The following is a 23174-nucleotide window of genomic DNA, read 5'->3' as shown; positions in this document are numbered from 1 at the left end:
TGTGGAAAGGAAGGAGGAGGGAAGGCTGAGCCAGAAGCTGCTCCTGGTTGGATCCCCTTTACAATCTCTGCAACGAGCTGTGGTAGAAAATGCTTGCAAAGGATGTTCTAAAGTACCACTTACACCCTGCTTTTGTGGTGAAGATCCAACAGAGCTGTTGTGCTGTCAAGCCCTGATGATTAAATTACTTTTTCCATCCCATCTTCCTCAGGTTCACCTTATTAACTTGACATTTCAGCTCAATTATTTGCTCTTCTTCACACCCTCCTGGTGCCACTTGTCATTCAGCCTCTATTCAGACAAGCCTGGCTGGCCAGAGGAATGTGTGCAGGGTGTTTGCTATGGCTATTGCAGGTGGAGGTAACCCTTTAGGTTCCTCTACATATGGTGATCTGACCATTGCTTGATGTGGAGGAAGGTTCTTCCTCTTAAATTTCTGTCAGTGGGGCAGAAAACATTCCTGGGTTTGACCTCCCTCTGGGATGAGCATCTCCAAGGCTTCTCCAAGGGTTGCAGCACTCTGTGCAAGCTCTTCCTGATGTGCAAGCGTGAGCTACTTCTTGGGATGTTCTCATCCTCTTCCAAGGTGTAAGGAGCTCTCTCCCTGATGCTCAGCGTGGATGAGGGTCCCAGGGCATGGCTGCAGAGTTTTGCTTTCTCATTCTCTGCTTCCATCTGGGTCCTTGCTTTGAAAATAGCGACTATGTTAACACCCCCAGAGCGTGAGCAGCAGCTCAGGGAGGGGATCCTGCCCCTCTGCTGCCCTCTGGGGAGACCCCCCCTGCAGCCCTGATCCAGCTCTGGGGCAGCAGCACAAGAGGGACGTGGAGCTGTTGGAGCGAGGCCAGAGGAGGCCATGGAGATGCTGTGAGGGCTGGAGCAGCTCTGCTCTGGAGCCAGGCTGAGAGAGCTGGGCTGGGGCAGCCTGGAGAAGAGAAGGCTCCTGAAGGGGAGACCTTAGAGCAGCTCCAGTGCCTAAAGGGGCTGCAGGAAAGCTGGAGAGGGGCTTGGGACAAGGGCCTGTAGGGCCAGGCCAAGGGGAATGGCTTGAACCTGCCCGAGGGGAGACTGAGCTGAGCTCTTAGGCAGAAGCTCTTCCCTGTGAGGGTGCTGAGGCGCTGGCACAGGGTGCCCAGAGAAGCTGTGGCTGCCCCATCCCAGGCAGTGCTCAAGGCCAGGTTGGACACAGGGGCTTGGAGCAAGCTGCTCCAGTGGAAGGGGTCCCTGCCTGTGGCAGGGGTTGGAGCTGGAGGAACTTTAAGGTCCCTTCCAACCCAAACCAGGCTGGGATTCTATGAAAACTACTTGGTCTTAGCAAAATCTCAGGTGTCTGTTGGAAGTAATGAAGAAAAATCACAGTCAGGTAGCAACGTGCTTCCCACTGCGGCTGGGGATGAGGAATTGGCACAAGCAGTGTTTTAAATAACCAAATGTGTCAGAAGGTGCCCAAATAAATGATGAAAAGCAAAAATAACCCCATGGCTCTGCTAAACTTTATGGTTGCCATGTTTCATCTTAATTTTAGCAAAGATGTTTGTTTGGAGGTGAGTAATGAATGCTCCTGGAGCCTGGGAGATGAAGTACCCTGCCCCGAAATGCATGGGTCTGCTCTTTTTGTTTTAAATAAGAAATGCTTTTTTCCCCCTCCTGTTGAAGATGAATGTGGCCTGAAGATCTAAAACAACTTTGCAAAGCTGGTAAAAACCCTTTCCAGCACATACATCAAACATGTACAATGCGGGGATAAAACACTGGCACACGTTGCCCAAGGAGGTGGTGGATGCACCATCCCTGGGGATATTCAAGGTCTGGCTGGATGTGGTTCTGGGCAATCTAGGTGAAGATTCCTTGCTCATTGCAGGGGGTTGGACTGGATGAGCTTTGAAGGTCCCATCTGTTCTGTGGTCCCATCCCATCTGTCCCGTCCCAAACTGTTCTGTGATTCTGTGCTTGGCTTACCTGTCCTTGCTGCAGTACTGAAACTTGTGATGCTCAGCTTGGAGCACTGCGTAACCCCCTCGCTGTAATCCCAGTCTAAATACAGTTTGTGAAGTGAGATCTCCCAAGCCACTCCTTGTTTTCAGGAAAGCGTGTTAAAGCCTTTTGTGTGCATCTGAACACATAATCTCCTGCAGAAGCTGTTTTCAGGCAGCACCATTATCCAGAAATACAGGATATATATGCAAGCATCAAATCATTCCCTGCAGCATCAGCTGGTAGGTTTGTGTGAGTCTGTGCTCTTGTGCCAAAGGATTTCCCCGTGTTTATGTCTTGTTGCAGACCTGTGCCAATCTTACCTGCCAAATTTTACCTACCCATTTTGGATGGCACACAGCAAGACTAGAGGAATGAGTGGTTGGAAATAGGGAAGAAAGGTGTTTAGGTTGAAAAATAGATGTCCCCATGTGTTCAGTGCCCCTAAGTGATGCTTGGGGTTACACCACTGGGAGTTGGCTCTTCTGACCTCTGAGATTTGCTGCCGTGATGCAAAATAAATTCAGTGAGAATAGAAGAAACCTCTTTTGTAGGTGCTGTGAGGGATGGTCTTGAGTTTTTAGTGGTCCTTTGGGTTTTCTTAAGTGCTTCACTAAACACAGTGTGCTCCCTGCTTGCTCCTGAGCCTGGTCCTCTGGAGGTCCGGTTTTCTACAGGGGAGAGCATCATCCTCTGGCCATGCTGGGATGGGCCAGTCAGCACCTCTTGGAAGGGTCTTTTCTGTCCCCTCATGGTGTCTCAAGAATCTATAGGTCTTTATGGAGGACCTCAGTTCTCCATCAGCTTCCCTCTCTTGTAGCAGCTGTCCTGGTTGCTGATGGTTTAACCAGGTCAGGGTGTAGGTACTTGAGCTTGCTTACAGCCTTTCACAGGACATAAAGCTTTCTGAGGACCCGTCTCCTTTTTTCCTGTTCCACAGCCAATCTCTACCCCCACCATCATTCCTTTTCTCAATATGACTCTTCTTAAAACATCCTAAATCCTTAGGGGCATCCTGGGCTTCCTACCTGACAGTTCAGTTGTGTCAATGCAGGGGCTGAAATTGCAAATCAGCTGTTTTCAGGGTTCACAGTTTAGAAGTTCAAGTATTCCAATTCAGGCTTCTGTCCTGATTACTCTTTTCTTGCCTTGCAGTAGTTTCTCAATAGGAAAATGGAAGGCTTACCTGGGGTAAATCTTCTTGCTGCAAACTGTCCATATGGTTTATAGCTTGAGATTTCAGTTGTTCCCCAAAAATGAAAGATACGCATCATGGCTCAGAGAAAATGTGTCAGAAATTATTAGCTGACACTGTTCTGAAATTCCTTTATATCTGACACTCATCACTTCACATACTTCCATTATAGATAGGAGCATTTTGAGGGATTTAAGTAGTTTCTTCCTGTGTGGCAGCCTTGGCTGCGTCTTCCTCCCCATCAATCCCCTGTTTAATTGCTTCCTACTAGGGATAGTCTGGGAGAAGGCTCTGAGGTCTCCCCTTGAGGAGCCTTCTCTTCTCCAGGCTGCCCCAGCCCAGCTCTCTCAGCCTGGCTCCAGAGCAGAGCTGCTCCAGCCCTCGCAGCATCTCCATGGCCTTCTCTGGCCTCGCTCCAGCAGCTCCACGTCCCTCTTGTGCTGCTGCCCCAGAGCTGGATCAGGGCTGCAGGGGGGGTCTCCCCAGAGCACAGCAGAGGGGCAGGATCCCCTCCCTGAGCTGCTGCTCACGCTCTGGGGGTGCACCCAGCACACGGGGGGGTTCTGGGCTCAAGCACTCACTGAAGCTGGGTCATGGGGAGCTTCTCCTCACCCAGCATCCCTAAGTCCTTCTCAAGGCTGCAAACTACATCCAGGTTCTTGAGGTTATTCCCCACTACCCAGAACAGGCGAGCAATCCTGGCCATGTCAATACAAGTGGCTTCTTCACTCACCTCCTTGCTGGGATGCTTCCTTCTCCTTAGTCCCTTGTGGCACATGGTGCCACATGGTGCTGGAAGGGATGAACAGTGTCCACATGCTGGTGACGCTGTTGTCACAGCGGTGTGGCCCCAGCTCTCTCCTCCCTTGTAGCCAAGGCTAAACCTTGAGCTATGAGCCTCTGCTGTTGGAAAGGGGATTTGAAATCCCTGTATGGCATATATGTGGACACTGGTTCAGTTGTAGACTGGAGTGTTGAATTGCCATCAGCACTATTTTGACCTGTCAACAAGGATACTTCAGGCAGTCTATGTAGGATGTTGAATAAAACCATGGTGTGTTTTCTTACTTAGGATGTGATAATGAGAGATACCTAGAGCTCTAAACACCAGGGTTCTCCTGTATTTGAACTACTCCTTGGCACTCTAGACACAAGGTCTAATCCTGCTAGTAGCAATGGAACATGATTCCGTTTAAGGATGATGATTGCAAGAGTGAAGGTTCCATAGCAGATGGAGCGTGTTGAAGGTGTTGGACTGGTGCATCCTGGTCTGGAGGAGTTCCTCTTGCACATTGTGCTGGATGGCCTTACTACAAGTGTCTCTCTCCTCCGCAGGGCAAGGTGGCACAGACGGCGTGCATGTCGGCGTGCAAGCACCTCTCCACCTCGCTGATGCAGCTACTGCTGGAGGCCGAAGTGCGGCAGCTGACGCTGGGCGCCCTGCAGCAGTTCAACCTGGACGTGGAGGAGTGCGAACGTAAGATACCCAAAGCATCTCGTTTCCCTTATTTCACTTTGCTCACCTGTGTGTCAGGACCCAAGCCCCAGGGCTCTTAATGATGCCAAGTGTTTGGGGCTGGTGAACCTCTGCAAAGGTCACTGGTACTGTGCACAGTTACACTTGATGATATCTTCAGGACAGAATAGCCTGGTCAATTCTAAGAGATGGAAGTTTTATTCTTCCTTTTTCTCTTTAATGCAGCCTTCATGCTTTCATAGAATAGAATCATAGAATCAACCAGGTTGGAAAATACCTTTAAGCTCATCAAGTCCGACCTTTATCCCAGCACTGCCAAGACCACCACTAACCCACAGCACTGAGGGCCTCGATTTTGAACACTTGCAGGGACAGTGACTCCAGCACTGCCCTGGGCAGCCTGTGCAATGCTTGATCACCCTTTTATTGAAGAAGCTTTTCCTGGTATCCAACCTAAACCTCCCCTGGCACAGCTTGAGGCCAGAAGAACATTTCCAGACCATCCCTGCTTTTTGAGATGGAGCATTATAAAAATAGGAGTGGGTGAAACATGCAGAGGACTAACAAAAATCACGTTTGCTTATGCCTCTTTCTGAAAAGAGTAACTGGGCTTCTGTTATCTCCTGACCTCAGCTGTTTGTCTTCTCTGTCTGCTCCAGGCAATTCTTATAGAATCATAGAACCATAGAATAGTTAGGGTTGGAAAGGACCGTAAGATCATCCAGTTCCAACCTCCTGCCATGGTCAGGGACACCTCACACTAAACCATGGCACCCAAGGCTCTGTCAAGCCTTGACTTGAACACCACCAGAGATGGAGAAATTCTTTCTCAAAGCAAACTCTTATTTCAAAGTTACTGTTACAGAGATGTCTTGTGATAAAATGACTACATCCTTTCAGAGGTGTGCATGTGGTGCCAGCACCAGGGCTTTGCTCTCAGCCCTGGTCTTTTCTGCTCATCTGACTTGCAGCTGAATTAGCTCTGGAATCCGAAGATTTCCCTCAAGTTGCTTTTTATCCTCCTCAATAAAAAGGCTAAAAAAGTGTAGGATGAACCTGACAAAACTAGTTTAATAATTAAGGTAAAGCAAGGTGAACACATTTCTGCACAGGAGCCTCTCTCCCTTACGAGTAGGATGGATTTGTTGTTGGCATTAATGTTAGGATGGAATAGCTATGGAAAACACAGAACTTGATAGAGTTGATAAAGAGTTCACAAAATCCTTGATAAATTATTTTGGAGGAAGTGGGGGTTTTTTCCCCAAATATCTGCCTTTCAGTTGAGCTGGAGCTCAGGATATATCCTGCCTAAATAGCAGTGAGTTTGCTTTTCCTATCTCTGATAACCTGGTCTTGTGGAAGGTGTCCCTGCCCATGGCAGGGGTTGGAACCTGATAATCTTAAGGTCCTTTCCAACCCAAACCGTTCTTGATTCAGTAAGTCAGTGAAGTCAGTTGTGTTGGTTTCTTCATCATCTGTCACTTAACACTCTCAAAAGATATTCTTCCACCCTTTATAAAAGGTGTTACTGGTTGTGTTTTAGTTCAGCTGCAGCCATCAAGAGTGAGATGAAATTTCTACCTGAGAAAGGTCACTCAGTAAGAATTCTGGTGTTTGCAAGGAGTATATTTAATTTTTTTATGGCCTTTGCCAGTTTCCAGCACTCAGCTGAATAGGTTGGGAGAAGGATCCCTGTTTAATCATAGAATTCCAGGCTGGTTTATGTTGGAAGGGACCTTAAAGCTCATCCAGTCCCAGCCCCCTGGCATGGGCAAGGACACCTTCCACTGGAGCAGCTTGCTCCTCAGTGCATCACATCCAGCAGCTATACCATATGTTGCAACACAAGCACTGCCTTATTTAATTGTCAGCAACACCTTCATCCCTAAATTCTTGCTGTCTAATTTGTGTCCCATCAACGTGTTGGGGCTGCAGCAGTAGCAGTTGTGTTCCCAGTCAGTGTCCAGAGGGCCAGGCGATGTTACTGAGGATAATGGGCAGCATTTGTCATTAATAATAGTTTCCTTCTCTTTCTTTTGGCTGCCAATAGATTTGCAACCCTGCAGTTTTCTGCCCCATCCGTTAACGTGGGTCACTAAGCAGCATCTCTTCCCTAAAAGCCCTTGATGGATACGTAAAACGGATGGCTTTTAATATCAGGTTTAAAAGCATGATTCCTTAAATTCCAAGTGTTTTGTGAGACAAAACCAGGAGCACTCAGACATTCAAGAGCAGGTGACGCCAACCTGAGCGTTGGGCAGGCGACCTGCTCCCCCCGCAGCCCCTTCCCAAGGTGCCGTCACAGGCAGGGAATGGAGACGGATGCCGGTGCTGTAACCTTCCTATCCATCACTGTCAGCCCCCAGATCAGTAAACCCAGACAAAGTCTTTTACTTGCCTTTTTGGCAACAAACCACGTTCCCTCATTGCTGTGGGTTTCTCTGGTGGCTTTGCTGACCCTAGGAATAATTATAGTTCTAATTTACAGAAGCAGTGCATTAAGATTTTTGTTTTAGGAAAAGCCAATCCCAAGAGTGAACTGGTGTATTCACAAAATATTCCCATTTTTAAGGTTTTTGTTTAGTTTTCTGTGTATTTGGGGTTTTTTTATCCTTCTCCTGAAAGCCTAGGTATGCATCTCAACATCCTTATTGTACCAGTTGCATATTCAACTTTGTGTCTTTGCCTCCAGCCCTTTTTCTCTCCCCAGACACCAGAGCCTTCCCTAGGTTAGCAGCTCTATCATCTACTTATCGTGTTAAAATAGGATTTTCTAGCTGGTTAGAGCACTTCTAGTGAGGTCTGTGATGTGGGAACAGGGCTTCAGAGTTTCAGTCTTGGAGTTTATTAGGCTTTTCTTTTAATCTCTTATGAATGCCAAAGGTATAAGCTGGTTAAGAGAGTGGTGAGGCAAATTAATGAAAGGACTTAGTTGCATATTAAGCATGGTTTGAGGGTGATGCAGATAATTTGCTCTGTATTAAGGTAGATAAAATACACGTTATAAGAATATGGGTTTCTATACACAATAGATAACAATTGTAGTGGTGAAAAAGATGCTGGCTTAGGCTTGTAACAAGACACCCATAAATTCTACAGAGTTGTGGGTTTGTAAAATATTGCTTGATTTATTAATATTTACTCTAATATTAGCATAAAAAGGGAATGGCTGCAGGAAACTTTGCATTCGGTTGAGATTTGCAAGCCTGGGTGGTGGTCAGGTGAAGGGGTTGTGATGGGATCATTTACTTGCACTAGAAACACCCCCTGATAGAAACGTGCTTGTTTTGCATTTTCAAAGCAGTGAATACAGTTTATGAATGTTACGACCTGCAGAAATAAAGGTTTTTGAGAACTCAGACTTGTTTAGCCTGGAGAAGAGAAGGCTTAGGGGAGACCCTATAACAGTCTACAGGACCTAAAGGGGCTGACAAGAAATCCAGAGCTTTGGACAAAGGCCTGTAGGGCCAGGCCAAGGGGAATGGCTTGAACCTGCCCGAGGGGAGACTGAGCTGAGCTCTTAGGCAGAAGCTCTTCCCTGTGAGGGTGCTGAGGCGCTGGCACAGGGTGCCCAGAGAAGCTGTGGCTGCCCCATCCCTGGCAGTGTTCAAGGCCAGGTTGGACACAGGGGCTTGGAGCAAGCTGCTCTAGTGGAAGGTGTCCCTGTTCGTGGCAGGGGTTGGAGTTGGATGGGATTTAAGGTCCCTTCCAACCCAAACCAGGCTGGGATTTTGTGATTCTGTGAACTGGGAAGAAATCATAGAACAAATAAACATTGTGAGCCAAACCTTTGGTCGTATGAATAGTCCCATGTACATCAGCAGTATTTTAGGTGTGAAAGAGGCAAAGAAGAGTAGAGCTGCAAAGTTACAAAGCTCCTATTAGGTTAGCTAAGATGAGAGAAACCTAGGAAAAAAGGGAGCTGTTTTCCTTTGGCATTATCCCAGTGGTGAGACCAAGGTGCTTGAGGAGATGGAAGGCACTGGTCCTGTCCATGGAGGGGGGTAGCCTGTTGTTTTGTCCCAGCCAAAACCTGTTTCCCAAGGTGTGTATCGGAGGTCTGAAAGTCTTTTCATGCAGCTTTACAGCAGTGTGTGCGTGTGTGGATGGCACGGCTGGCATCCAGGGAAAGGCAAAAGTCATTTTTAAATGGCCTGTTGTTGGCCAGGTATTAGTTGTAACTCTCATTCTTATTGCTTGGCTCCACGTAGCTCTTTTTTATGCAGTCAAGAGAGATTCTCTTACCTCCTTTTTAAACCTGAAGTGAAGTAAGGCATCGAGGTTAAACGAACTGCCCAGCAAGACACAGTGGGACACGTCTAATTATGTCTCAATTTAGGAAGGAATTCTGGCTCCAGCCCAGCAAACCAGCTTGAAAAGAGGAAAAAAAAAACAGCTCTAGAGAGGAAAAAAAAACCCTAACACAAATATTGCTGTGAACCTGTAAATAGAGGAGGTGATGCTTTTTTTCAGACCAGGCATTTGCTTTATAAAATGAGTTTGCTGTCTTCCAGAATCCGTCTGTAACCCAAGATTTAACAGCACATGCAACGTGCTTTTTGTAATTGCTACGTGCCTTGTAACCCAGTTCCCTGCTCTGCTCATTTTTGGGACCTCCTGGTGCTGGTTTATGTATCATTTTTCCATATCTCCTGTACCTCAGAGGTAGTGGGAATCGAGTGTAACAACCCAGATTTGGAGATTATGACTGAAAAGGCAACAAAAAAGGGGGCTGCTCTCGCTCCTACAAAAGCGTTTCCCATCTCTGTAACCGGTTCCAGCAGTGGTTGAGGCAGATTGTTTTTACAATCCTTAGATCATAAAATAAGCAGCTCCCTAATCTCCAAAGTCTTTTAACCGCTGCTTTATGAGAAATTAAAAGCACCGTAAAAATTATATTTCAAATTGCATTCAACTCCCCATTTTCAGTCAGATCGCTCCTGGGGGCAGGCAGGAGGAAACCCAGATGCCTGCCCCGTTTGAGGGATCCTCCATCCCAGCACACAAGCGTGCCAGAATGTGCTGATACAGGTCCTGGCACAGCTGTTTCCCACCTCCCTCTTGGCCACGTTATCTGGCTCTGAGGACTTTCCACGTGGAAATGCAGTTATTTTGTGTAGGATGCTGGGGTTTGCGCACCACACCGGAGGAGTCCTCTCCCTAGAGGACAGGCTGGGCTTCACACCCTGTGAATGGTTGCCTGATGCTCTTCCAACCTGCATCCCACTGGGAATTAGCATGCTCAGCACTGGAGGTGAGCGAAGAGGTTTTGAGGACAAACTCCCTGATTTTAGGGTATTGCATTGTGGACTTGCTGGTATCCATCCTGCCATTTTGCATTAGCAAAAGCTTGTATTTTGGAGGAGAAAAGGGGATGTTGCAGTGAACGGAAGGAAAGGGTTGAGCAGTTCACATCAGGAGAGAAAAGTCCATGCTGCTGATGCTGCTTCAATAACGTGATCAGTTTTGAGTCCCTCGCTCCAAGGCAGATACTGAGTTGCTGGAGTGTGTCCAGAGAAGGGCAACAAAGCTCCAGTGAAGGGTCCGGAGCACAAGTGTGATGGGGGTGATGCTTTATTGTGTGTGTCAGAACAAACACAGCTCCTTGCCTCACGTTTCCTCCTTAAGGCTGGCTTGGGCTCATGCATTGATGCTGCATCCTGGGACATCACAACCTGGATTGGGGCTGAGCAGCAAGAAAACCAGCAGTTCTGCCAAAAGGGTGCTGAGCTTCGAGAGTGTGAGGGTGTGTTTAGTGTAGAGGCCCATGGCTGAACCAGATCATGGATTCTGGCACCTTAGAAAGCGGCTGCCTATTGACTGAAGTGTTGTTAAGGTCCTGGACTGTCCCATATGTAAGGTTCAGCACAGTTTGTGTGAGCTGCCTGTGTGGATGGCTTGAAAGACCCTTTACACCATGAAGCAAGCAAATCATGATGCCTTTACAAGCACATAGTTCAGCGCATCCCTGAGAGCTGTCAGACCCCCTCATTGCCTGGTGCTTGTTGCTCATGATGGCTGTGACCTGCACTGTCCCTCAGAGGACAGAAGGAGAGTGTTGCTTCCTTCCACCTCTTCACCTGTCCAAACTCAGCCCTCGTTGGGGGCTGTTCCCCGTTTCATTAGGAAACATAACTTTGTGTTTTCCTGCTGTTAAAGTAGAGTGGGGTGATGCGTATTAACCGCAGAGCTGTCCTGCAGGCACTGCTGTATGTGCTTTCTGAAATGGGAAGGGTAAATTATTGCTGCACCGAGTGACAGAGGGCGTAGAACTGGGAGCCTGTGGTCCATGGCTGTGCCACGTTCCTATGCTCTGGTTTATCCACCCTCATTTCTCCCTGAATTTGTTCCCCTGGGTGTAGCATTAATTTATTTAGTGCTGCATTCATTTACCTCAGCTGGCCTTTCACAGAGCTTGCAAAGTGCTTGCAGTGGCAAAGAAAGCAATGCCTGGTCACTTAGTGTGTATAAATATGCACGGAGAAGTGTATGACTCCCTATCCATGAGCTACCAGAACCATGCCCTTTGTGTCTGGATGCTGATGGGAAGTATTTGGACAAGGCTCTCTACGTAAGTGGTCTTTGCAAGTCAGACTTGAGCAAATCCTGGAGTTTGTGTGATGTCAGAGACAAATGAGCTTCCCTCCAGCCATTTTACTTTGTCCTTGAACTTAGACCTCCTGCTTGCCTCTAACCATCACCTGATCTTTTGCCCTGTGTTCTCCATCCATCACCTTGTCTCCTTCAGCATTTTAGCTTCAGTATTTCTCTCTCTGTTTTTCTTCTCTTCTGTCTACTTTGTAAACCTGTTGCTAATCCTATGGCATCATCTCAGCCTCACCTCTCCTCTTGTCTCCAACTTCTGCTTTCTGCTGCAATATTATGAATATCCTCCACCTCCAACACCTTCATATGTTCTCCTTTGTACCAAGATACCCACTGATATCTATTTACCCATCTTTACAGTCCTTTGTAACTGTAATAAAAGATACCTCTGTCCACACCTAATGCTGTTTAAGCACTTTTAAGAGTACAGTTCCTCAGCTCTGCACCCAGTTTCCCTTCCCCACCATCATGAACACATGCTGTTGATGTTTGTCAACCTTTGCAGCTTGAATAAGCTAATAGTGAGATGTGCACATTCCACTTTTCCTAGTATTAGTATTTTAGTGGAGTGAAGCTAAGATAGACACACTTGGGTTATGGTTTGGGAACCTATATGTACTTGGTTCTGTAACCCTGTCCTGCAGATTGGCAGGGACCAGATTTCTTGCTGCACATCTCATGCAATTTCTTAAGTGCTTCCTTCTGCTTGAGAACATCTAGTGGTCCATCATTGAGGAATTCCTCTCTGGGGCTGTGAATGCTCCTCAGCCCTGTCAGCAGACCATCACCTCCCCTGGCACCACTCATTTAGATGCAATAAAAGGACTCCAGGCTCAACTTTGTTCCATCAGAGGAACAAATGATGGAGAGGGGTAGACATTTTTATTTAATCTGACCCAGTTCAGTGTATTTTGGGGAATTCCTCCCTCTCCCCACAGCTCTCTGGCATTCCCCAGATGGGAATGAGCTTTGATCATTTGGCCTGTAATAGGGAACAGCTTCAAGGCAGGGCTGCGTGGGAATGGTGTGGGTGACATATAAGCTCAATATGGAAATTGGGATCTTCTCGCTATTCCTCCTGCTTCAATTTCTATTTATTATTTCTCCCTTTTTTTTCCCCTTGTGAGCTTCTCCAGCATCCATGCAGAGATTTGTTATTCAGCTTGAGTATCCTCTGGGCAGGGTGCAAGAGGTCCTGTCACTTGGCTTTTCTAAGATAGGTTTCCAAGGTTTTGTCCTAAGGAAGATGCCTTTGAGCTCTGTGTTCTTTCTTGAAGAAGAATGAGATGGTGTTTCCCCAGATGCAAAATCATGTTCATGGTGATGCAACCACAAGCAGGTTGCCTGGGTTGCCTTCAACAGGAGCTGCTGTAACCTCGATCCCTCAGGTCTGCAGTCATGAACTCTGGTGGTTTCATGTCGTTCAGAGAAAATCTTACCCTCAGAATGATGTTTTTGAGGAATGAAGTCACCGGCTGGGTTCATCTTAACCTCACAATATGGGTAAGACTCCGTCCCCATGTGCTCAGCCTTGTACAAAAAGAGATTCCCCCATTCTGTGTAATTAATTTACAGTGGATGTCTCTTTTCGGGTGTGCGTTTGAACTCTTTCTTCTTTGTTCATTGTAAAGGGCTTAACGGTTCCTGTTCCTTGATTCTTTCATGGGTGAAATGTTTTGGAAGAGAGGGTAGAGTCCCCTTGTGACCTGCCCTGGGTGGCCCAAGCCTGTAGACCTTGCAAAGACATTACTTTTTTGGCCTGAACACAAGTCTCTCAAACCTTTAGCCTGGCTAAATGCTTTGTACAAACAGGCGCATACTGATCTGCTCTATTCTCTTGTGATTTTCTGCTCAAGGGGCTGTACTGTAGGTGGCTTGCTATGTTTGCTGCTTGCCTTGGTAGTGGAGACGGTGCAATAAACGAATCCGACAGTACTGAGGCCAACGCTGTGCTTGGTCGTTCCAAGAAAATTATCCTGAAATCTGGTTGAAGAGATTAAAACCAAGAAGAACTGCCTGTGTCTTTGCTCTAAAGCTCTGTTCTCTTCTTTGTTTCTGTTTTCTTCTGTAAGACTTTGTTCATTCTTCCTTCCAAAGAAGTTTGTGGCATTGGTATGTAAACTGTGACCTGCGATTACAGAAGGTACGGCTGTTTTTACAACAACCATGGGGTGAAGCATTGCATTCATTCCTCCTCGAGCTCCTAACAGCCAAGTGCTGGAGCAGCTTTCTTCAGAGCCATGTTCTTGATCTCATTTCATTCCTTCCGTAATACAAATAATATGATCTCATGCGTCATTTCACTTCTTGGATGTTGAGTGCACTGTTAATGCAGTAGAGGCTCCAATCCATTCTTTTGATGGGAATTACTGTTCAAGTAAATGTTGGTTCAAGGCACTACCGTTGTTGTAATGTGTGGTGTTAAAGGGCAGCATCACTCCATAACTCTCCCAGCCTTCCTCCCACATGGTTCCTCAGTAAGAGACAGCTAAAGGTGAGCTGCTAACGAGCAACCTTGTCTTGGGATGAAATCTGTCTTGAGTTGTTCACGAGCAGATGACAGTGGTGATAAATTCAGGAGGCTTGTGAAAACATTCGAAACCCAGTCACAGGCATTTTCTCCTGAGGATGTGAAATTCGTGCTTTTGGGAAGACCTTAAATTCCACAACTCCGTGTGTGCTTCTAAGTAGATTCCTATTGTGTGAGCCCTTACTCCATAATAGAAGTTTTCTTTCATTGCAGTCTTTTCAGGGTTTCTGTTTTCTACTGTTTCTCCAAATATAATCAGTAACATGACATGACCCCATCCTTAGAGCTTAGTTTGTTGCGTACCTCAACCCAGGGATGTCTGAGACACAGAGCTGCGCAGGGCAGTTTCATCTCTTGAGAGGATGCTCAAACACTGTTTCTCACATCTAAATGGTTTTAGCTTCTCAGGTACGTGCTTTTCCAAAGCTGGGGGTGTTTTAGGATTGATGTGGCTTTGGGGATAATTTTTCCAGATGAGACAGTGGGGTGTAGAGCAAATGTGTAAAGATGATTTATCCCTTTGCAGATCAGAGTCAGAAAGCTCATGTTAGTCCTTCCTTGCGCGTGTGCTGGCTCAGGCAAGCTGCAGTCAAATTTTATAGCAACCCTACATTAAAATGCCTTTACAGCTAGAATTAATTAAAGCAGTTTTTGAGGGTTAAATATAACCTCACTTTGGACTATTTGCAGCCTGAATATTGCAGCATTGAGCAGTGAAAGTGGCTGGAAGCTGAGCAGCTCCTACCTTTGTCCACTCCCTGTGCAGAAGAAGCAAAGTCTATAAGCACAACCATGGATGGTTTCTTCTGGGTTTGATTCATGCTTTTCCAAGTCTAAAGCATTTCTAATCTAAATCTAAAATCTAAACGTGAACAGTCATGTGCATAGTTTCTCTTTCTTATTTTTTATTACATGTTTCTATTAGTAACATTGGCTAAAAGTAATGATTTTACAGCCCTATTTGCTATTGTCCTGCAGCAGTTATCACTTGACTGATCACTGCAAAGATGAGCGATGGTTTCAATCTTAGAGCTCTCCTGGCACCTGGAAATATTAAAAAGCAAAGCCATGGATGTCTGGAAACTGGCTGCTGTGCCCCTGGAGGTACCGGTGTCTGTATTGAAGGATGGTCTCCATCCCGAGATTTTAATGGAAGGTGGAACAAGAAACCTGATAAATAACCCTTCTTTGGTTCCACAAATAAGGCAGTTGAGGAACAGGGCTGTATTCCTGTGTCTAATTCATTAGTCTGTTCTCATTAGAGCCATAGGGGCTGCTCATAGGACTGGGCTGCTCATAGGACTGGGCTGCTCTAGGAGGCCTTTAAGAATAGGATTGCAGTGATATGTTTTCCTTGGTTTGTGGCATCTGCTTGAAAATGAGATAACTTTTGGAAAGAGATGCATTGAAGGAGAAGACCAGCTAGCATGATGTGACTCTGCTTAGCATTTAAGGACAGGACAGATCCATTAGTACCTCTGTGTAGTCATGGAGACAGAAGGCAAAATCTACCTTCCTTACTGCTTAGTCCTCAGCTTTGTGGAGCTGCAAGAGCTGGTTTGAGGGTTCCTGTATGGTAAAAAACCAGAACAGTTTGGCAATAATGGGCTATATTTAAGTTAAAAAAACTGTACATTAGTATATTTTTCCCTCTTTCTGTCTTTTTTTGCCCTTAAACATGGCTGAATCTTAAGACAATATTTTGTTTCAGTGTGAACCATCTTCAGTGTTTGCAGGAGCAATAAAACTCAGAAGGCAGAAGCTCCCTTTTGAGAATGTGAAGTTGAACGTGTTGAATGTTTCATGGTGTTGAATTGTGGCTTCACAAATTAGGTCCATTCGGTTGCATGGAGAGCAGAGATAAAGCCACTACTTCTGTAACTAAAGAGGGTGAAAATTAGGCAGCATTGGGCAAACCAACCCCAGGAGCATCATCAAAAGATACCCTTGAATATGTGCAGTCATTGGCTTCATGAGTGCTACCAAGTAAAAGCTATTAGATGGCGTGAAGAGCTGAGGTTCTCTGATGTGGATTCATGCAAGGTTCATTCTTTAATTTGAAGAAGTTTTTACTGTGAAGGTGGTGAGGCACTGGAACAGCTGTGGCTCCCCCTCCCTGGCAGTGTTCAAGGCCACATTGGACGGGGCTTGGAGCAACCTGCTCTAGTGGAAGGTGTCCCTGCCCATGGCAGGGAACTGGAACTGGAGGAGCTTTAAGGTCCCTTCCAACCCAAACCATTCTATGATTCTAAGTCCCCCTCAGTGGTTTTAGACTTGGTTTAAATAATGGCTTAGAAGAAAAACAAACGTCTTAACTATGAAACATTGGCCAGATTACACTGGAAGGAGGGAAATGTGGCCTTGGAAATATTCTCTTGGCTTTGGAAACCAACGGTATTCAGTTGTCAGATGTCTTCATCCAACAGAAATAAATACGCAGCAGAATGGCCGCGATTCTTCCTATTTGGGGTGACCGTGCTCGGGCAAGAAGCACACCCCAGCAGATAATGCACAGATCGGCTGCCGAGTAATTAATGACAGGGCTGGGCATATTTTTTTGATGAATGCTTATGGGGCCTGGTGACAGGCGTGAAATTAGAAAATTCCTTCAGCGCCCTAAAATATAAATAGCTTTCGGAACTGAAAAGAGTTTCACAGCTGAAGATTTTATTGTGTGGAGAGGAAAAACTTTTCCACCCCCATCCCCCCTTTTCTTCTCGGCGAGTTGTTTGTCCGTTCACAAAACAAATACTCTGAAGCCCAGTACGGCTCATGGGAATAAATTTCAGGTCGAATTAGTACAGTTTCCTTGCTGTCAGGACGGTGGAATTAATGGTGTTTTGATGACACGAATTTTGAAGGGCGAACAAAGACGCTGAAGGGAGGGAGACATGACTCCTTAGAAGCGCGGTCCTCCTCTCCCCCAGCCTCTCTTGTCTTCCCTGTCATCCGTCTGCCAATCTCCCTGTCCATGGTTAGTTAAAGGCGCTTTTTATCCTCTTTTCTTTCCCACAGAGTTTGCCAGATCCGGCCCAGTGCCTGGGTTCCAAGGGGACACGCTGCAGTTGGCCTTCATCGACTTGAGACAAGTAAGTCTTTGTGTTTTTGTTTTTTGTTTTTCTTTTAAGATGTGTGACTGAAGACCATCAGGTCTTAAGGAAAAGGAGAGGAGGGGAAACGGCGTCAGTGATTTACGCCAGAGACCTATATTTCCCCCCTCCTCCTCCTCCCTACGCTCGAAGCCACCTCCTTATTGAGCTCTCCTGGAGATGATGGAGGTGAAAAGGGCTGGTGGTACGGGGGTGAGAAAGACTGACCCTGGCCGATGGGGTCCATTGTGCTGCCGGTGGCTTCTGCCGACGCAGCTAAAAGATAACTGGGCGACTCTCGCAGCTGACGCCAAGCAGGTGGTGCTGACAGAGCGAGCAGTGATGCAGAGACCGCCCGCCTCGAGGACTTTTGTTCACAGATAATGCCCACAGAGGCGTTTTGCGAGGGCGAAGGAATTTGCATTTGGGCTTGTGTGGGGAGGCTATGCCTGTGTGTGCATCCGTTGGTGTCCGTCTTTGGCTCGGCAGCATCCCCCCCTTCCCCGGTCCCCTCTTCCGCAGATGGTCCCCAGCCATGAATGACAAAGTGGCTGTTGGGGAAGATGATTGGGGAAGGCTTCACCCATCGGTGCCCACCTCTTGAGGGGGCCCCGTTAGAGCCAAGTTGACCATAGCAGGTACTGAGGCATTTGTGGGGCTTGGCAAGCCAATTTAGGGAAAAGGGCCATTCTAGTGAAAGTCATTTGTTTGGTGTAGAAATGGGCATTATTGATACACTAGGCTGGGGGGAAAAAGTGAGGTGGTCCTGTCATCTCTTGGCACTGAAGATGGATGGGTTGGATAGAAAGTCTGAATGAAGTAAGACTCAATGACTGATGCTTCTCTCCTATTAAAACAATCTTTTTTTGTCTGTTAAACCCCCCTGGCTTTGTCCCTCCTGCCATCATGATGCAGTGCCTCTTGTTTCCAGGGTTGATGTAGTTTGCATTCTGAAAACTTTTGGGTGCCGAGGGTATTTCTTCCATCTGCATAATCTCTTGTATCGATGATCTCCTTACCACTGGGACTCTGATTCATGCTGGAGCTGCTTTTAACCCGTAAGGGTTTGAGAACTTCTCTGAATCCAATTGATGTGCAGGGAGCAATCTGTCATGCCATGACACTTCTGCAGAGCAGCAATAAGTTTAATAGCATCGAGATGCCACGCGTTTGATTTTAGGACTTGGACCTGCCAGTAACTGCCAAATTTGTTTGCAAAATGGTCAAAATAGCTACGTGGGAAAGGTGTGTGTTACCACTGCTCTGTGTTGACACTTTTATCTTCATTAGCTTCTTGACACTTTATTGACCGCAGTACGCAACGCGCTTGCAACCTTCTGGGTATAAGGAAATGTGGAGGCTTTGGTCCTTTTCCAAGCAGGAAAACATGAATGCAGGGATTTTGAAGAGGAAAGCTGTGGCTGTTTGAAGAATGAAATGCCTTAAAAATACTCGGGGAGGTTCAGCTGCTCTGAGCCAGTGCATTAGCAGTGAAATGTTTGTATGGTTTATAAGTGCAAAATGAAGCCAAATGAATTCAGCTTGGGTGGGGAGAAAGCTTAATGGTAGCCCTCTTCAGGTCTTCCTCCTCTTCAAATGCTCTCCTTTGTCCATGGCATTTTCTTCTGGGAAGGTAGTCCTGTCTTTTTTCCTTGCCTTTAAAAATAATATTGCGAGGAGAAAGGGGAGATGCTCTGGCCTGTTGAGTTTCAGGTGAGGACAGACAGTGTTAGATCTTCTGGATAACAGGAATGCTTGTTGATGCCAAGTATTGTACAGATAATTGACAACACTTCATCAATTCATGTAGAGAAGAGCCCACCTATCACTGCCTTACTCAGCTTACAATAACGTGCAAGGATGAGATAGTTCCCAACTCACTTGATCCTGTTGATAACCTAATCCCATTACATGTAACATGTCACCAAACTCCATCTGTGTGAAGCTGTTCCACTGCTTCCAGCGCTGTGGTGCTTCCTGTAGGATGGCAGCTCCAGCTGCAAGGCCTGGGAGCAGGGGATGGCTGGAAGGGTGGATGGATGAAGGTCTTTAATTTAGTTCTCCAACTTGTTTTTAATCTGTTCTTTCTGGACATTGCGTTCTTTCTCTTTTAAGCTGCTAAATGTTAACACAATATTGACTTAAAGCTGAGAGTAGGGAAAAAGATGCCACCTTTAAGTGTTTGTGTTCCTGGCTGTTTTCTTTCTCCTTGGGAGGGAATGTGAGCATAGATCATGCAGGGGTGTTTCCAGCCTGAAATCCAGACATTCTCAAAATGTTAAAAGTAATTTCAGGTTTATATTTCAGGTAGGTTTATACTTACCTTGGAGCTGCCCTGTCAGCTAGCGTGGCTCTGTGCAGCTTGGTTATGTAGGGAAGAAAAATGACTGCGCAAGAAATGCACCAACTAAGTAAGGAGATGAAAGAGATTTCCCCCTCCCTTCCCAGTGTATTTCAGTGCGAGCTGTTACAGAGCAGTTGCAGATGGGAGACAGTTTTCAGAGTGATGTGGGATAATTAAGGGCATGACCAAAATTAATTCTTAGTACAATAAAATAGGAAATGATAGAAAACTGTAGTGATTGGTTTGTGCCTTCGATACAGATCCTTGTACTAGAAAATGAGCCCTATAAAAATGTTGCTGTCAGGAGTATCAGAGTTCCTCCTTGTTCAGTGCAGCAGATTCAAGTGTAAAATCGCTCTCTGCATTGGAAGCCCGATTTTCACCTTGTGCTCAGGGAAACTGGAGCAATTCCATCACTGTGTGGTAAAGAGGAAAAGAGCTATAGAATCCTAGAATGGTTTGAGCTGGGAGCGACCTTAAAGCTCCTCCAGCTCCAACCCCTGCCATGGGCACAGACCCATTCCACTGGAGCAGCTTGCTCCAAGCCCCTGTGTCCAACCTGGCCTTGAACACTGCCAAGGATGGGGCAGCCACAGCTTCTCTGGGCACCCTGTGCCAGTGCCTCAGCACCCTCACAGGGAAGAGCTTCTGCCTAAGAGCTCAGCTCAGTCTCCCCTCGGGCAGGTTCAAGCCATTCCTCCTTGTCCTATCACTACATGCTCATGAGTCAAACCCAGGGAATCAAAATTGCTATTTTGAGCAGACAGTAATTTAAAAAGAGGACTTTTCTTCTCATCCTGGGACAATTCTAAATCCATAAATACCTCTAATGAAGTGATAAAGTCAGCCAAGTCGCATCTCAAATCCTTCTGTAAGAGCCCTTTTATAACAAGGGTCTGAAAGCAATACTCAAATATTTAAGGCTTTACAAGAAAGCAAGTTATTTTTTCCCCTTAAAGTTTAAACTTTGCTGTTACATGCACTGTGCTGTATGTTAGAAATCTGAAATAGATTTAGTTCCATAAATAACCTTGCTAAAATATGAAAGGTGCCTAAATAATACAGTCTTCTGCATCTTTCTTTCCAAAGTGACTTCGGCACTTCTGTCCAAACACTGTTGAATGTCCAAATACCACTGAAGATGTCCAGGAGATTTCAAATCAACCCCAAGGTTGCGCATGCAATAAGTCCCCTGTTCTCTCCGCAGCTTCTGGCCAGCTGGAAATGTTTTAGCTTTTCATTTTCATGGGTTTATTATACGAAAGTGAGCTGAAGAGGAAGGTTTTATGTTTGTCTGTGAAGTCGCTGCACTCCACAGCCGCGCTGATCTCTCCTCAAAGCCAGATCGACACTCGTGGCCGCCTGCCAAGGAAAATCTGTCTCCAGCACTCGAAGAATTCCACTCTGGGCTCTAGCAAGGGAAGGCACTCGATGGATTTGAGCTCCTCACTTTAGGCCTCTCCGTCTGTCCAGTGAAGTATAAATCCTGTGTGTTGAATTTCCTCTGCAAGTGCTAAGTTGAGGGAGATGTAGGGAAAGGCAGGAGGGTCTTGTTGGAGACACGTGGATGTGCAAGGAATGAGGACAGGGAGGTTCCAGTCTTCTGCCCCATCTTTCTTCTGTTTTATGTTATGGTCGTGACTTGACAGTGGTTATGAATTTGAGCATCAGCTCTTCAAACCCCATCAGTGAGGTTAAGACAGGCAAGTGCTGTCATTAGTCGTGGAACAGCTCTTCTGCCTACTGCTTGTCCAATAGCAAACATTTTGTGTGTCTTTTTACTGCGTTCAAAACCCAGTTGTGGTTATTGTGGGTTTGTGTTGGATGCTGGCCAGCTGCGTAATGAGAAGGTCTCCCTCTGATGCATTAATTTTCCCCTATTACCTCTGATAGAGATGCTTAATAAAATAGTGTTCCCCTCAGGAGCACAGTTCCCTTAAATCCCTGCCCTGTTCTTCCCCTCATATGGGAAGAATCCTATCTCTTCTGCATTGTTTGCATCGTTACTGGAGGGTGGTTTTTAATTCATTTAGAAGATGAAATACAGAGTTAGGCAGGAACTTTTACCCATATGAAATGTGCAGTTGTTCTATCTCTGTGTCCATCTTAATTTCCCTCAATGACTTCTGAACCTTCTGGCCATGTTTGGTTGGTGGGCTTCAAAGGTGTAGCAGCTGTACATGTTTTTCTGCAAATGTGAGCCAAGATAAAGAAGCTGCAGTGTGAACTCATCCTTTAGATTCAACCTTGAGAGAGATGCATGGGGACATCTGGATTTCTTGGTTCTGTGCTTGGTTTTAAAGAGCTACTTGCTCAGGGAGCAGCATCTATGAGGTTACATTGATGGATACAGTAATGCTGGCAGTTGTAGATACCCAGCTTAGCTTCTTGTCGTAACATCACATGATAAATAAGGTTTTTGAATCTCCATCTGATTTGATTGTTGGCTGCTTTAAAGGCGCTTGGCGGTTTGGACTTGGGCAAGGTGAGAGGTGTAGCCCTGTTTCCTATTGCTGCCATGTGGTCCAGTGCTTCCATAGCCAGCCACAGGCATGGTGGCCAAGGGGAATCCTTGCAAAAGTGGGCTGAAGAGCCAAGGCCTCATGGGTCTGTGCCTTGATGTGACACTGCAAAGCTCTGGCCACCCCTCTCCTCTGTTACCCGAGGCAGTTGGATGGTAGGAAGGTGAAGACAGTCCCTCCAGGAGTTTTGAGACAGCATCCAGGTATGTTCCCACGGGGCAGGAAACCCTGGGTTGCTTTTTTAACTTGTTATATTTGCAGGTAAATGTGATTTCACTGACCTGCAAAGTCTAATGAGGTAGTGTGAAAACAAGACATTGGGTGAGCCTCGGAGCCCGTCTTGAGCCTGCTGAGAGAGGGAATGCCAAGGCCATGAGTGTGCAGTGGCGTGGAGAGAGGCACGTTAGATGTGAAACTGGTTTGGCTTATTTCTCCCTGCTTGTTTTGCTGGTAGATGCAACAGAAGTTGAAAATCATATTAGAGGGACAGTCAATTAAGTTAACTATCTCAGTGAGATGTCTCCTCTTCACATGTATTTGCTTGTGTCTTTGAAGCACAGGTTTCTGTTGTGAGAGAAGTTGCAGACAGACTAGGTGCCACATTAATCACTGGATGCAGTAAGGCAGAGATGGAGAGGTGACTCACAGGTTTCAGCTCATCTACTTCCTTGCCAGTTGCTGTTTTCCATCTCCAGTATGTCTGTAGATTGCCATCCTCTGGCCCACTACCTTGACCATCTTTGTCGTCACTGCTTGGCTGGTTCTCCCAAGTGCCCATGACTCTGCTTTGGCCAAAAGCTGCAGCATAGGGGATCTATATAATAGTTTTCTTGAGAAGCACTCTTGTATGTTTTGCTTTCTGATTGTCTTTAGAACAATAGAATCATGGAATCCACTGGGTAATAAAAAACCTTTAAGATCATCAAGTCCAACTGCTCCCCAGCACTACCAAGGCCACCACTAACCCATTGCACTGCGGGCCTCATCTACATGGTGCCTGCAGCCCTGCCCTGGGCAGCCTGTTCCAATGCCTGAGCACCCTCTGGGGCAGGAATTGGTCCTCAGCTCCATCTAAACCTGCCCTGGTGCAGCTTGAGGCCCGTTCCTCTTGTCCTATCACTTGTTCCTTGGGAGCAGAGCCCAGCCGCCTCCTGCCTCCTTCCTCCTTGCAGGTAGTGTCTAATCCCCGTTGCAAGGGGGCTTTCACCGTTATGTTTTGCATCTCAACATCCTCTTCTCTCCTTCTAACTGCATCCATTTACTTCTGCGTTTACCCTGGTCTCTGTCCTTGCTTGATAGGGCTTGCTTTAATTATTTAACCATTGCTACGTGGCCTCTGCCACATTCTCCTCTCCAGCTCAGTGATCTGAAGCCCTTTGCTGGCTCTGGAGAGCAGTCCTGCCTGCCCTGCCTGCAGCTGCCTCCCAAGTGGTGTCA

General features: G+C 46.5%; 1 protein-coding gene across 9 annotated transcripts in view; it reads left to right on the top strand.

Moving 5' to 3' along the window:
- Nucleotides 1-23174, top strand: part of EXOC6B (exocyst complex component 6B) — a 325177-nt gene that overhangs the window by 208250 nt on the left and 93753 nt on the right. For 8 of the 9 annotated variants that reach the window (XR_009725215.1, XR_009725216.1, XM_061351946.1 and 5 more), the window contains 2 exons: nt 4505-4646; nt 16798-16871. Coding sequence is in view for 7 of the 9 variants with exons in the window: in XM_061351946.1 (XP_061207930.1) it covers nt 4505-4646; nt 16798-16871 (216 nt within the window). In the remaining 2 variants the exon portion in view is untranslated. Of the gene's footprint in view, nt 1-4504; nt 4647-16797; nt 16872-19182; nt 19609-23174 lie in introns of those variants that run through there. The other variant, XM_061351948.1, reaches the window with a different exon arrangement.

This window comes from Neopsephotus bourkii, unplaced genomic scaffold, assembly GCF_033783945.1.
Source record: "Neopsephotus bourkii isolate Nb327-2 ecotype Australia unplaced genomic scaffold, CSIRO-AGI_Nbou_v1 NB_616, whole genome shotgun sequence".
Taxonomy (NCBI): Eukaryota; Metazoa; Chordata; class Aves; order Psittaciformes; family Psittacidae; genus Neopsephotus; species Neopsephotus bourkii.
The sequence above is the reverse complement of the archived record's forward strand: the minus strand, read 5'-3'. Positions and strand labels throughout refer to the sequence as shown.